At 36.3% G+C, this 15004-nt stretch overlaps 1 protein-coding gene across 1 annotated transcript; it reads right to left on the bottom strand.

Moving 5' to 3' along the window:
• Positions 1-2958: 2958 nt before the first annotated feature.
• Positions 2959-5284, bottom strand: LOC113316243. Its single transcript, XM_026564462.1, has 7 exons — positions 5117-5284; positions 4640-4726; positions 4144-4371; positions 3875-4054; positions 3711-3764; positions 3431-3574; positions 2959-3339 (listed from the first exon to the last, which is right to left on the bottom strand). The coding sequence occupies exons 1-7, from the start codon at positions 5282-5284 to the stop codon at positions 2959-2961; spliced, it is 1242 nt and encodes a 413-aa protein (XP_026420247.1).
• Positions 5285-15004: the final 9720 nt, after the last annotated feature.

Below are 15004 nucleotides of genomic sequence, written 5' to 3'. Positions count from 1 at the left end.
ATTTTTGAATAACATGTATGTAATCTTACCTAACTCATAAAAGTATGTACCCTTTCAAATCTAACGCGAGTTGCATAAGTTTGAAATGAAATAAAATGTTGGAGAATTTTATAAAAACATGTGTGATGCTTTGAGCGGCCTGTATTGATATCAAATATGATACTTTGAGTAGTTAACTGGGTGATGTTGTCTTCACGAAAATTGTTTGAATTTTCATCCGCTATCTTGTAAAAAACGTTTTGGGTTTAGATCATTGGTTTATTAGTTTTTCACAATTTTTGGGATCTTTGGATATTGTTTTGAAATTCTTGTTTGAGTCAAAAATAGTGGGGGTTCCATATCCTATGCTTTAACACATTTGATTTAAATTAGAAGAACTAGAAAAATGAAGGTGACAAGTAATTCACTAAGAATGAACCTATAAAAGCATATATAGTGAGACTAAATTTTAGTCATGAATATTTTGTTGCTTAAATTTGAAAGATAACTTCTTATAGAGAGTAACTTTGTTCTTCAAACTATTAAATCTTTGGAAAAAAGTTTTTATGAGCCTATTGTTTTTAGACAAACAAACAGAAAAGTGTTGACTCTTACATTCATGTCGCTAAATAACTTACATGCTTGTTTGTTGATGTTGTTTCTACAATGTATGATTTGTTATAGTCATAAGTAGAAATTTATACTTTTGTGTAAGTTATGGATGAGGATCTATGTAAACCAAGCATGGAAAACTGTGTAGTTTCTACAATAAAAGAAATCATACAAGTTAGATAAGTTATCCTTTATATTCTGAAAAACAACTTTAAAACAATTTATAAAATAAAAATTGTTTACTTGATTCATTCGAATGATTTCAGAATTGATGAAAGTGAAATGCACAATACTCTTTGTTTTGTATGCATAAGTGATTTTTTGAATTTTTATTCTAACGTATAGGATGAAAATGAAATTGAGAACATGCTTAGTTTGCTATTTGACATGAAAGACTTGAGTGAATATGATGTATATTTTTGAAATGAATTTTTTCTTTCTTTGGATCATTTTCATTTCAACGAAAATAGAATTTTTAAAAGAGACTGACTGTAAACAAGTTTTCACTCATTTGGTTTAGTGTTAATGCTTTTGAGATTATGTGTGATTGCACTAGACATGAGTATGGTAGCTCAATATGCTTCTTTGCTACGTGATTGACTATATATATAAGTATTTTTTGTAGTGGGGGTGTAATATATTGCTTCCATAGTGGGGGTTTTATATTCAAATTTTGCCAATCCTAGTATGGAAAATTGGTAAAGTATTGAGAAGGTTATGAGGTGTTTCAAACACATCATACGCCTAGGAATACTATCTAAATGGTTACCACAATCCTTTAAGGATATTGGGAAGCTGATTGGGAACATCCTTTCAGTTGAATCCTTTAAGGGATGGAGTGATTCGATCCTATAATAGATAGAGGAACATACATATTAATCCAATGTGATAGTACCGCGGATATTGCATGAATTGAGAATAACAACAACTATAAGAGTTGATTTTATGAGAATATGGATTATATAGTTTCTGAAACGAGTTTCCATTAGTCTTTTGACGAAAGGATTGATAAGAAGATGTGAATACATCTTAGGGATGAGGTTGATGCCCATTGAGATTGAGTCATCTATGATGGATACCCAACCTAGAAATAGGTTAAAAGGGACTAGACGAAGTCATAGGTGATATGGAGATGCGAGAATCATGCTTTTGAAGAATTCATCCCACGGCATGACATCCTGAAACGAGTAAAGGTTGAGTTTAATTTTCAATTTTAAAATTTTATACTCTTAATGATGTTTATATTTCTATTTAGAGTGGGGTACATTTAGGAGTACTCTTGATAGACTCACCTATATGGGTAGTTCTCTAGATCATTCATTAAACTATGATACAAGCGCAGGGCCATAATGTGCTGGCTTTAGACTTTACACTAGTATAGTCGTGTGTGTTAAGTAATCTTTTTATCTCCTAGAGTTCAAGACTTATGTTCACTCTATGGTCAGATTTTAAGAGAGCCTATTAACACTACGTAAAGGTTCAAGTGGCGAGACACCTTTGCTTATGCACAACTCTGTACGTTCTTGCTCAATGTTTTAAAAATATAAATGGGGGATTGTTGGGAATATATTTTTAAAATATTTTATCCCAATAAAAATGTTTTTTATTTGCAAATTTAGTCTTTATTAAAAGTAATTAATTTTTGCTACAATTAATTTGACCGTTTCATTTTTCTGTTTTTAATGGTGTTAACAACACCCGATTATAACTTTGAGGGTTTCGTATTGTGGAGTTAATGGTGTTAACTACACCATAATTATATTTGATTAAATTATGTTAAAACCTTTTAATATGAAGAGAGATTTTGGTTGGAAATTTTTTTTTGAGTGAGTTGAGTTCTTCTTTATGTTTTTTGTTTTCAAAGGAAATATTTTTGTGAAAGAAAACAATTTGTGAACATCATTTATTTTCTATAAGAGATTCTGAGCAAGAATGAAGTGTAGTAGTATCACATTCCTCACGGTGCAAGAGTGATTGTGAAAGAGATATTGAACTCATGCTGTTTTATCCTGGGGACGAAGCGACATGGAAGAACTGCTTGCACAATCTTGGGCAGAGCCGCGAAACGTCTTACAAAAAGCGACCTAGTCCGCAACTCAGCCATAACAATGTTTTGTTTGTTTTTTGTGTGATTATTTTGCAGGCATAATTCAGCAATTGTTCCAATACCTGGCTATCATGGACACAAACCTCACACCTTTTTATAACTATGATAACCAAGGCCGGTAAGTCTTATGGGGATATAGAACTTGGTATAAAGAAAGCTATCACAACATACCGTACGTGGTAGTTTATTAGTTACCAATATCAATAACAAAAATGAAACTTCTTCGTGGGAAAAAAAACAAAGTTCTTCAAATTAATGATTTACTCGCAACTCCCTCCAGGTCCGCCAAAGGATACGCTAAAGCCATGATCATTATCAAAGTCATTGCGGGTTAGCCTGTAACAGTTTTCTCTGTCTTCTCTTATTCCGAAATCCATCCATACGTGCGGCGTTGTGAGGTTATGGTCTTCATCCATGAAATGCATGTCATATATTGCTGCAACCTTTTTGAAGTCGCCATCCGGAAAGTGTCCATTTCCCATGGGCGGGCTTATTTCATGTGGGGTATTTTGAACTAACCCTCCCCATGATATTGTTGTAGCACCAGTACCTAAGTAAGGAACCACCTCCCTTGGCCAATAACCGAAGTCTGCGTTTATATCCCCGTACATAGTAAACCACCAGTCCCCAGTTCCGCCATCCTAATCATTAATACGACCAACATTCCCACCATTTTTAACACAATGACAGAATTAAAATGCTGTTCAAAATGTATCATTATTCCCGGGATACCTGGTGAATATAAGCTCCAAAATAGTGCTGCTCCCCATCATATTGAGATGCAGGTTCTATAGCCTCCCCAAGATAATAGTCTTGGTGTGTTTGCACGAATCCTGTTCCTGTGCATCGGATATTTAGGCATCCATTGTTTGAGCCCTATTTGGTGAATACAATTAGCAAATATCAGATTTTAAAGTCTCTAATTCAAAAATACTTAACGGTATCTAGCAAAAAAAAAAAGACAAAAAAAAGTTGTATAACTCCATGCATGAGGTAGTTCTTGAAAACTTACCCACCAATACCCGAAAACATGAGTCTTATCATCTCCAAATAATGTTGGCGACACCTAATCAAATCCCAGAATTAGCTAAGTCAAAAAGAAGCCGTAATATATAGTAAAAACTGAAAGTAAGTAATTCTGACTGGAATTGATCGAACAAGCTGATCGTATAATACCAGCAATCCGGCCTGTATCGCACTGAGATCATCTGTAGGTCCAGACTCGATCCACAATTGAGATGCGCTAGATTGATTAAGTCCCAAAGACAGATTCTCTACCGTGATCTTGCCCTTTATTCCATAAAATTGTTCATGTACATGTGGATCAGTTTGCGGACGGTTGTGGTATGCTGCTACCTATATAGAGTATATATAAAGATAAATCAATTATCGAGTATACGTAGTATATATACTTGAAAGAAAAGAAAGAAACAAATGGTTATTACATGCCGCCCCGGAGGCTCCACTACTTCCTCGTCTGGATTAATAATAATAGGCCTTATTGGCTCAAATGATTCCATGAAAGATTTAGCTCTAATTAAATCTTCTTTACTGGTTCTTCGAATCGGGACGGTTCCTTTCGGGCATTTAACACGTCTTAACTTAACCATCTTCGGAGATGAAGACGAGGATGCTCCACGGTTTGCATCATTTGGAGGAGAGCTAGGCGTCGACTGAGCATACATTAATCCAAATCAGTAGTAGATAATAAAAAGGAAATCAAAGCGACAAATTTATAACAGTAACAATGTTTCACTTTGACGGGTTCCAAAAGTGATTTTCTGTTTGGTCGACTCAGAGAACACCAATCAACCAACAAATCAAAATAAAGGTCACCTTCATATTTAAGGAGAGAAATATTTAAACTTCTTTGCAAGACAATTACTAAAACTAATAGCGAAAAGCTTTATATTGTGAACGGCTGTAAGTAGTAGTACGTACCCGGATCTTATGATTTTTGAGCATAGGATGGTCAAAGGCAGGTTGCTTATTCTCATCAATGCAGTCGACAATTTCACCATCACTCATCTGTAAAACCATACACTTCATTATAATATCGATCAATATATTCATGGATACACAAAAACACTACTTCAAATTCAAGAAAACAGCCACTGCAAGAAACTTAATATATTGCAGCACCCAATGACTATGGCATAAACCCCTATTACTGTCGCGATAACCTATGTAGCAAAAAGTCTATTGTTGCACTCAATCTTTATTATATTTTTTTTGTCACACTCTTTTCATATTATTGCTACAGTTGTGTGTTAAAAGTTTCATTTTGTAGCAGTAAATTATAGCTTTTAGATGCACCTAAAAAGTACCGTGGCTAGAAATTTGCTTTCGCAACACCTATATTAAAGGTGTGGCAATATATGGTGTAGCAATAGCTAGTCTTTCTTGTAGTGAGCTTACCTTAACAGTTTTGATCGGTGGTTTGTTCAAGATTTTAAGTTGTTCTTGTATCTCAATATCTTCTTCCTCTTCTGTAGAAATTCTTCTTCCACTTACAACCAAGTGTTGTATACATATCATCATGTTCAAAACTATGAACATCTTTAAGAGCTTTGAAAAAGTAGCCATTGTTAATTAGTCACAAACGAAAATACTAAGGTCTCTGAATCTTATTGGGGAGAAAACGTGGGAATGTTAATACAAACTTAATGTCTTATGGAATATCCTAACAGTATCTCCAATATCTTTGGAAGTTGATGAGAGTATTCGGCATATATATACATATATATGGAATGCAATTTATATTTATATGCATGTTAACATTAATATACTAACCTTACTGCATATGCATGATGAAAAACTTTACTTTTATATATATATATAAAAGATCTCCTCCATTATCTTTGGAAATTGTATTCGTCATTTATATATGCATGTTAACATTAATATACGAATTTTCCTGCATACGAAAAACTTTACTTATATATGCCGTTTATCTTGTGCACCTAGGAAAAATATTGCCTAGACAAGAAAAAAAAAAGAAACTTGGAAAAAAGTCTCAATATGGGATGTAATGTTGGAAAACTGCCCCAACGTTGAAAAATGTTGGAAAAATGCCCTAATGTTAGGAAAGCCAGTTAAGTACACGCGTGTGAATTCCCACGTGCAGGAAAAACACATAAACACCCAGCGACGTTAGATCATGCCACGTAAGTTTATCATCCGACGGACCAAGAGGAGGACACGACGCACTGAAAGGCACGCGTGACGTGCCGAAATACTATTTAAACCCAGCTTTTAACGCAACACCTGTCCATCAGCGGGTCCACATTTTATGTTCTGTCATAAATTATCGAGAAGAAATTTCTTCTTCTTCGTTTCATTCAGATCCAAAATATATACGGAGAAGAGAAAGAATGAGTAGGAGATTAGGTGAATCATTCCAACTTCGATCTCATCTGGATTAAACTGGAAACTATTAAAGGCTAGTGATGAAGATTCGTCTCTTTATAACGACTAAAAGCTCCAGAAAATGTTGCAGTGATGAAATTTGAAGTTTGATCATAGTTGCAGTTGATAAAAAAGCAAGTAAATGAAACCCAATTGTTTTGTTTTAATTTGTAAATGAAATGAAATATAATTTTAGGGCTTCATGAAATTTAGGGGGTTTATTTTTATAATTTATTATTTATAATAATAGTGAACTGGAAATCATGATGTTTAATTAACATGAGCATGCATTCGCTACGGTGGAAAAACTCATTTCGTTCTTGCCTCAGTTGATTGTCCCGCTGGTGCTCATTGTGCAAAGTTCTTTCATCGGTTTTGATTCTATAAATTTATGACTAGTTGTCTAATTCATTTTATCTGTTGTTGATATGCCAGAGCTCTAAATTTTTCCATGGTGAAACCCAAATTTGTCAAATTGGATTTGGACTGAATGTCAATTTCTTTAGAAATCAGATTCAATATCGGTTACTTATGTATGGGCACATTCATTTTTTTTCCGTGTAAGAATGAGCACATAAGTATCATGGTATTAGGTAATTTTTTTCTTTGATTTCATTTCATCAACTAAGAACTAGTTTCACTCTTCTTACTCTTGTCTTTTTTTTTTCCTTTTCTTCCGCATCTAACCGGTCAAGTTTTTAACTTGTTTAACTGAATTCAAACTGGTATCGTTAAGTTAAATATCAACGGTCGGATGAAACGACACCAGCAGTGTGGAGCAATCTGGGAGGAAGGACACAGAAGACATAACGTGAAAAGATAATATTGTTTTAGTAATTATTTGCATATCACGTGCCTTTCACGTGCGTCTCGTCCTCCTCTTGGTCCGTCAGATCATAAGCATATGTGGCATGATCTAAACGTTGTTGGGTAAGTTGGTCTTTTTTCCGCACGTGTGAATTCACACGCGTGTATTTAACTGGCTTTTCTAACAGTGGGGCATTTTCCCAACTATTTTTAACGTTGGGGCAGTTTTCCAACATTGCATCCCATATTGGGACAATTTCCCAATTTTCCCAAAAACAGTTAAAGATTTCCTGATAAAGATTGGCAATAAACTACATGGTCAACTACCATATAGCATTTGAAGGTTCCCCTTTTCCTATTTCGAATCATTTTCTACTGCATGCATCGTTCTTGGTAAAAGATGAGAATTTCCTTGTTCTGCTTCGCTTACTTCTATTTGCTTCTCCTCCAAGGCTATGTACTCCTCTTGATTCTTCCTTAATTCATTCATTGTAAATGAATTTCGAATTATGAATATTTGGGTGCATAGAAGGTCAGTTGGGATCAGGGCATTCACGAAAGCTAGAATGAAGTTCTTCTCGTGAACCCTTCCAGCGAGTTCATTACATACAAATCTCCATCTCGTCATAAGACTTCTCAGACTCTCTACAGGTCGTCGTCTCAGGTTGAACAAGGTTTCGATTCTTGGCCTCAGCATGTTATTGCTTATGTAAGTTGTTAGAAATATCCTCTGCAAGTCTTTAAACGAGGAAATTGATCTCTCTGACAATCCATAAAACCAAGCCAACGCCTCTCCAGTCAGGCTCGCTGGAAAATACTTACACATTACTGCGCCATTCTGTCCCCATTGCATCAAGGAGAGAGTGTATTGCTTTAAATGTTGTACTGCACTTTCTGATCCACTAAATATGCTTCCAAAGGTTTACAATGTACACTTCGCTGGGATACTTGCTTGCAATACTTCATATGTAAACGGTGATTTGTCGGCCTCTTCTATTGCCTTTGCTAGTTGCACTCATCCTCCTCGCTTGCAATACTTCATATGTAAACGGTGATTTGTCGGCCTCTTCTATTGCCTTTGCTAGTTGCACTCATCCTCCTCTTCGTGCATTGTTTATTATATCCCTCACGTCTCGCAACTCATTCAGAACAACTTAATTTAAATTTCCTCAATCTTCTTCGTGAATATTTCTTCTTTCCTCGCCACGTCTTCTTTCAACCTCGCGTCTCCTTCCATCTTCGCTTCTCCTTTTTTCTTCCTATAATCTTTCCACTTCGCGTCTCCTTTCTTCTTCAAATCTTCTCTTTAGATCCTCCCATCTTGTTACTTCCAATGATCTCCCCAACTCCCTTTCCTCACTACTTTCTCGTCGCCTCCTCCTCCTTCGTACTCTTCCCTCTTCATTTTTCCTTTCTTTGTTTTCGTTGTTTTCGTGTGTATTGTCCCTCTGATGTAAATTCCTTCTTGCTGACGAAATCGTTCTTGACCTTGAATCCGAATTTCCTCCTTGTGAGTCATTGGTTGCTTTTTTATCATTAAGTTGACGTTTTTGTTGTGTCAAAATGACGTTCTGTCTAGCGAGTCTAGTGCGTTGTTCCACTAGATCTCTCTATTTCTCTTTCTTGACGAATCGTCTCTCTCAGCTGCTCTAATGTCATATTCTCTTCATCGATATTTTCTTCCATCTCCTCGTGAATTGGAACTTCTCCCACAATAGTCTCAGTGTCAGAGGTTTGAATAGATCCCTCTATAGAGTTATTCTCATCGACGTCATCGTCCTGCTGTTGATTCACACCATGTCTTCCTCCTGCAACTGATGTTTATCCTCTCTCCATTCTTTCTCCTCTCTTTTCTTCTAAATGTTTGCTCCTTCTTGCTGCTATTACGTGCCTTGCTCGATATGGAATTCTTGTCATTAACTAACCTCGGCTAATATTTACGTATCAACTCCTACTCACTGATTGATTAATGATCTTTGGTTAATGAAATAAAGTTAACTTTGCTTTAAACTTAGGATAAACTTTCGTTTTAGATCTAAATGAGTCCTTCAAAATAGAACTCAAACATGAATTAGTAGACTTCTCAGATCTAAGATTTGATCCAATCGTCTAAAATTTACGAATTCACATCTCCATGAAGAACAACTCGCTAAAATTAAAAAATAACAATAACTCAAGAACGACTTCAACTTTATCTCAAGATCTCAGGTGAGAGTAAACTCTCAACCTAAGTTCCCTGTTTCTGGACACCAAAATGTAACTACTTGAAATCCAGTAGTACACCCAAATAACAAATTTAATATCTATGATATGATCAAACAAATGAAATAGAAACTCCTTTTAAGATGATGACGATGATGATATTACAAGTATGAAACTCACAAGGACTATCCCTTACTTTCTCTCAACATAAACTCTCTCAATACTAATTTTCCAACTCCTTTTACAATGGACCAAGATCTCTATTTATAGGCAAAATTAGATAGCGGAATACAACTCATTTTAGTTCGCCGAAGATCACACAATTCACGTGATATATTCTTCTTTATACTTCGCCCAAGCCATTTTCAATAAAGTTTTCCTCTCCTTTTCGCCGATATCTTCGGTAACTTGTCGGTACAGCTGTCCCATTTCTTGCACAACAATTCATCTTCATCTGGAATCATTATTGACTTCGTTAACTATTTCTTCGCTCAGTCGATCTTATTTCTTATGTTGGTCTTTCATAATTATTTCGCATATCTCTTACTCAGGTATGGATTCATACTTCGTAGATCTGATATTAGTGAAAGTAACTTCTGACGCTTATTCGACTTATCACTGACATTCCTCCTCAGGTTTATCTTAGAAGATCTTTTGGGGAGATTCGTTTTTCTACCTCGTGTAATCTCGTTCAAACACGTGGCGAGTAGGTTTTTTGTACCTATAAAATCCGAATCCTTTCGGATTTAGAAATGATGTCCCATGGGGTGAGAGACTCTACCTCACCACTTTTGGAAAGACTCTTTAAATTTCAACGCGAAATTTAAGTGCCTCCTGAGCAGTCGTTTATCAAGTCACAAGTGATTCCATTAGGATTGATGGCAAGAGGAATGCTCACCTTGTTGTTCTTGGTAGATCAATGTTGGTACCTTTTGCGGCCCACCCATTTTCTTTAGAACATCCGAGACATCGACTATGGATGTGGCTTCGGAATGCTCACCTTGTTGTTCTTGCAAGCTTGACGTTGGTACCTTCGACGACCTCCCCTTTTTTTTTGGAACCTCCGATCCATTGGATTTTGGTGTGGAGACGTAACCCGTCGTTTGTTGTTGACTTGATAGCGGTTCCTTCTCGGCCTACCCTTTTTGTTTGGAACTGGCGCTTTCGCAAATCTTGCTTCTGAAATCTCGCTTGCCGATAGATCTCGTTTCTTAATTGCCGCGAGTTCTTCTTCACGATTAGTCATTAATTTGAATTATTTCCTCTGTTTTTTCCTTACAATTTTAGTTTGTGGTATACCTATCGGATCTACCTTTCTTGGATCTTCACTTTGTGTGATCCATGGACTTGCCGGCTAGCCTAGTTGCCACGTGAGTAAGCTTCGAAGAATTCCTTTGCTTCGTTCGTATCCCACGGTGATTGTCCGGGAACTTCCGTGGGGGGTGGGAGGGGGTTCGAAAGATAGTTTCCTCCAAAACGGATCAATAACCTCAATAGGAATCACTTCTTCATACTTTACAAGCATATGACGACACGGAATCCCCAATGAAGACATGTCCGGACAAATACACACATCACCCGGTTTTCCGTAGTTTATCTCATATGCCATTTCTCTCATCATATGTTTTATTTCCCAATGAAAGACATTGAACTCTATTCCTTGGAGAAACTTAGTATATTGAAGAAATTGAGTCATCCTTTCCATTGAGCTTTTCTCAAAATCCTTCTTGATCCTATCGATATCAGCCTTAAAGTATTGCTCCATTTCCTTGGTGACGTAACCACGTTTCCTTGGCCGGACTGGATGAGATCTTTAAATCTCCCATGATCGGCTTTCGCTGCACTAGTTGCTTCAGTTTTTAAGTGTCTATACCGGTTTGTCCATGCACACACAAATTTTTCTTTCAACTTATCCAACAATTTATCCCGACAATATGAGACGGCATTGGGATACACTTCGTTATATTTGGCACTAAACATGTTCAATCTCTTTTCATATATATCCTCGGTAAGAGACCAATAAACTTTCTCCCAATCCTTTAGAAATTCCAACCACTTTTTATGATTTTCATCGTGTTATTTTTCCACTCGCTCTTTAATCTTTCCTCTTTCAGTTTCTTTTTGTTCAGGTGATAGTTTCTTCTTGTGAACATCTTCGTCTAGTTGAGCAATCATTCTCTTCCTAGAAAGCATGACACTTTTTCGTAACATTTTAACCTATATGATACGTACATAGGAAATTTTGTGCATCCGGAAATACATCGGATATAACACCCATTAATGCGTCATCTTGATCGGTTACGATGACCCTTGGAAATTGATTTTATGGGAACAATAATTTCAGTTGTCGTAATGCCCAATGGTAATTGTAATCCCTCTCGTTTTCCATTAAACACCAAGCCAATATGAATGTTACCTTATCCGATGTTTACCCCACAATGTTGAACAACGATATGTTGTATTTGTTTGTCTTGTAGATGCAATCCATCATAAGAACACCACAACATGTATGAGCCAATTGTGAAGCAAAGGATGCGCAATGAATATTTGAAGGGGTTTGTTGTCCGGTACTATTTTAATAATACGCGTGTAGTTGTGATCCCAAACTATCTTCTCAAATTCTTGCATAACGGTCCTCCCTCCCCATTCCACCCTTTTAATGGTTGCTTTTGCGCTATAAATTGTACTTAGACAAGAAACGTTCTGATCATCCTTTTCCTTAAAGACTCTGAGAATCACTCTTGGTTTGATACATGCTTTGGTCATTATCTTTACATCCTTGAACTCATGAGGTTTTAACTTCTCAAGTAGGGAGTGACCAACACAATCTTTCGGATATACATAACCCTTTCTCATACGAGTCTTTCGGATATACATCCTCGAACTCATTCTTTTTCTTTGTCTCTTAAATAGAATACAAGCTTAAAGGGGCAATTATCCTTCCTCATACGAGTCTTGCATACCCTATTAGTCTTCTTTAGATATACATAACCCTTTCTCTTATGGCTATCCTTATTCTTGTATTGCCCACTTTTCTTGCAGGTCATCTCAAAACGATTATCTGAACGTTGGGTATTCCTCACCAGCACACACATGTTCTTAAGAGCCGTTTGTTTTCCCCAAGCAATTGCTTCCTCTGGAGATTTTATTCCCTAAATTAGGACAACAATAAAAGATTATAAGGTTCATTACAAGCCATCCCCATATAAAGTTCTAAAAACTAGGTGAAAAGTATTGTTTAGTAATATACCGGAGGTATTTTATAGTATTCAGACGTATCCGTACCAAGCGGTTTGGAATTTGTTGGATCAATATATGTCACAATCTAAGGAATGAATGAAAAATAATTGAATTAGTTCCAAAAAAATAAAATGACTATGACGGATACTATTTCCGGCATGCTCGACGACAGTTCCGCCTAAACAACCAAAGCCGAAAAAAAAGTGCCGGCATTCCATAATAATGTTCCGGCATTTTGGAACTGCACGTGAAAAAGAGGAACTAATTTTAAACAGTACCGACATTGTATTTTCTTGCACATTAATGCCGGAATATGCAATACCGGCATGCTCGTTACACAAGGTTCAAAGCCGGAAACTGGAGTTGGCACGCTCAATATGTAAGGTTTCAAGTCGGTATTCCGTGCCGGCATTGTCAATAATTTACAATCCACGCCGGTATCCGGTGCCTGCATCCTCTAAAACTCCTGGATATTTTGCTTGTGGTACCGGCATGGTAAAGTTAGGAGTGAACCATGCCGGTTTGGATATTCTATGGAATATTCGGTGGTAGGTAAAAAATTAACTGCGCACTGGCATGGATTTTTTTGGTTGAATCCACGCCGGAAAATGTTTCAAAATGGGGGATAATTTATGCCGGCATGGAATTAGTATGAATACCGTGCCGGTTCCGGCGGTGCCGACGTGGTGTTTATATTACGAGTATGCCGTCACCAAGGTTTTTCAGAGAACAAATGGCGGTTTCAAAAAAATAATCAAATGTTCGACCTCTTAGCAGCATTACATGTGTGTTGGGATGCTTGCATGTTGAACTTGTTTACTTTCTTGGGTTGGTTCTTCAAAAAACACTTCATGCTCATGAAAATCATGTTCCAAGGGTGTTGGTACATCATATAATTCCAATTCTGAGTTGTTATCATTAACCGAAGATTGAAGATATGATTGTTATTGTAGTTGAGCAAAAAGATTCAGCAGCGGTATATCTCTCCTCACAATCATCTTCCATTTTCACAAAAACAATTCCACTCAAAAATATTTTTCCCTCCTTCTACTCTCACCTCACTCACATAAATTCAAATAAAAATACACACTAATTTATCCCCCAAATACATAAGATTTTATTAATTATTATTAACCACTAAACCTGATTAGTGAGGGCTAGATTAGAAATTAGAAAAAATAATTACATAAGGAGTGACCCAGCTTTGATATTTGGATCCCTATTTTGTCATGTAGCTATATCCCCCAATTAATTTCCATATCCCCAACTGCGCGTTCACTATTAATGCCAAAATGCAGTATCTTTTGTAAAAGAGAATGCAGCAAATTTACTGGCTTTGTTTTGTTCTTGAGTTTTCAGTTACACCAGTAACTATCAAGGTTTCAGGACAATTGTTACATCGGGAGCTGTTCAGACTCTAATGGTGTTCGAAAACAGGCACATTGCTAAGAAGTGCGTCACTGAGATTTCTATCCAGTAAACTTCAGAAGTGTTTAGTTACTCTTTTACAATGAAATGGTTTACTCCTAAACAAAGCATTCTCAACGAAATGCACCTTGCAGTTTGTTGTAAAAAATACCGATTCCCTCCCTGTCCATCAACATATTACTGGGAAAATTCCAGGATGTCAATTCCAAACTTAATATAGGTTGGTTATCCCTCTCCAACTAGATGATAATACAATGCCACCACTAACATCGAAGACCTATAGATATGACTCATTTAAAACAAAATAAAGATGGGGCAGAACAATACAAAAAGTGAAAGATCTTATGAAAACAAAAACTACCAATTACAAATAGGAATACGTATATCAACCTGCACTAACATCCTAATCAACCCATTTAAAACAGCTTCTACTTGGAACTCGTCTCTCTCTGCAGGAAGCTAATTCCAATGAGCAATTCTCTTTTCAGTAGCAAGGCTCAAAAGTCCAACTCCATAACGTCGAAAGCAACAAGGAATCATAGACAAAAAAGTATCCAGTTTGTTACCAATAAAACACAAATGCTTGAGGAGAGAACACATTCATCTTGTTTATAGAATAAAACACCTTCTTCAGTTACTAGTCGTGTTTTTACTAGACACTAATAACGTAATGGTAATTAGTCATGCCGAGATTGTTTTCCATTAAATTGTAATGACGATTGATTCAATCAACGACAACCAATCCAAAATGTAAATACCATGGCAAATTTAGTGCCTTCGTCGTTCATGAGGGATATCATTAAGAAAGGAATAACACCAGCCTTGAAAAATGCAGCTTGAACTTCCTTTAACTTAAAATGTAAAATTTGAGAAACTGACTACATCTTGTACCAGATCAGAATATACAAAAATCAACAAGTAACATAAAAAACAAAACCACTTGAGAGGCATAAAAGCGAAGTGTAAAATTCAGAAATACAATCATAGGTCACCATGGTGCATTTTCACAACCTTCTTAAATCTATGGACTCGAACAATGACTGTAAACTTAAATTGTAATTACGAGAAACAACTGTATTCTGGACAACTTATGTGGTATAAAATACATCTCTATGGAGCATTTTGCACAACCTTCTGAAAGTTATTTATTACCCAAGCATACGAGAAACAGCTAATTTCGCCAGCAAACATGTTGAAGCGAGAATATCTAGGTGATCATAC

The sequence above is a fragment of the Papaver somniferum genome, chromosome 10 (assembly GCF_003573695.1).
Source record: "Papaver somniferum cultivar HN1 chromosome 10, ASM357369v1, whole genome shotgun sequence".
Classification (NCBI taxonomy): domain Eukaryota; kingdom Viridiplantae; phylum Streptophyta; class Magnoliopsida; order Ranunculales; family Papaveraceae; genus Papaver; species Papaver somniferum.
This window is presented reverse-complemented; position numbering and strand designations above follow the sequence as displayed.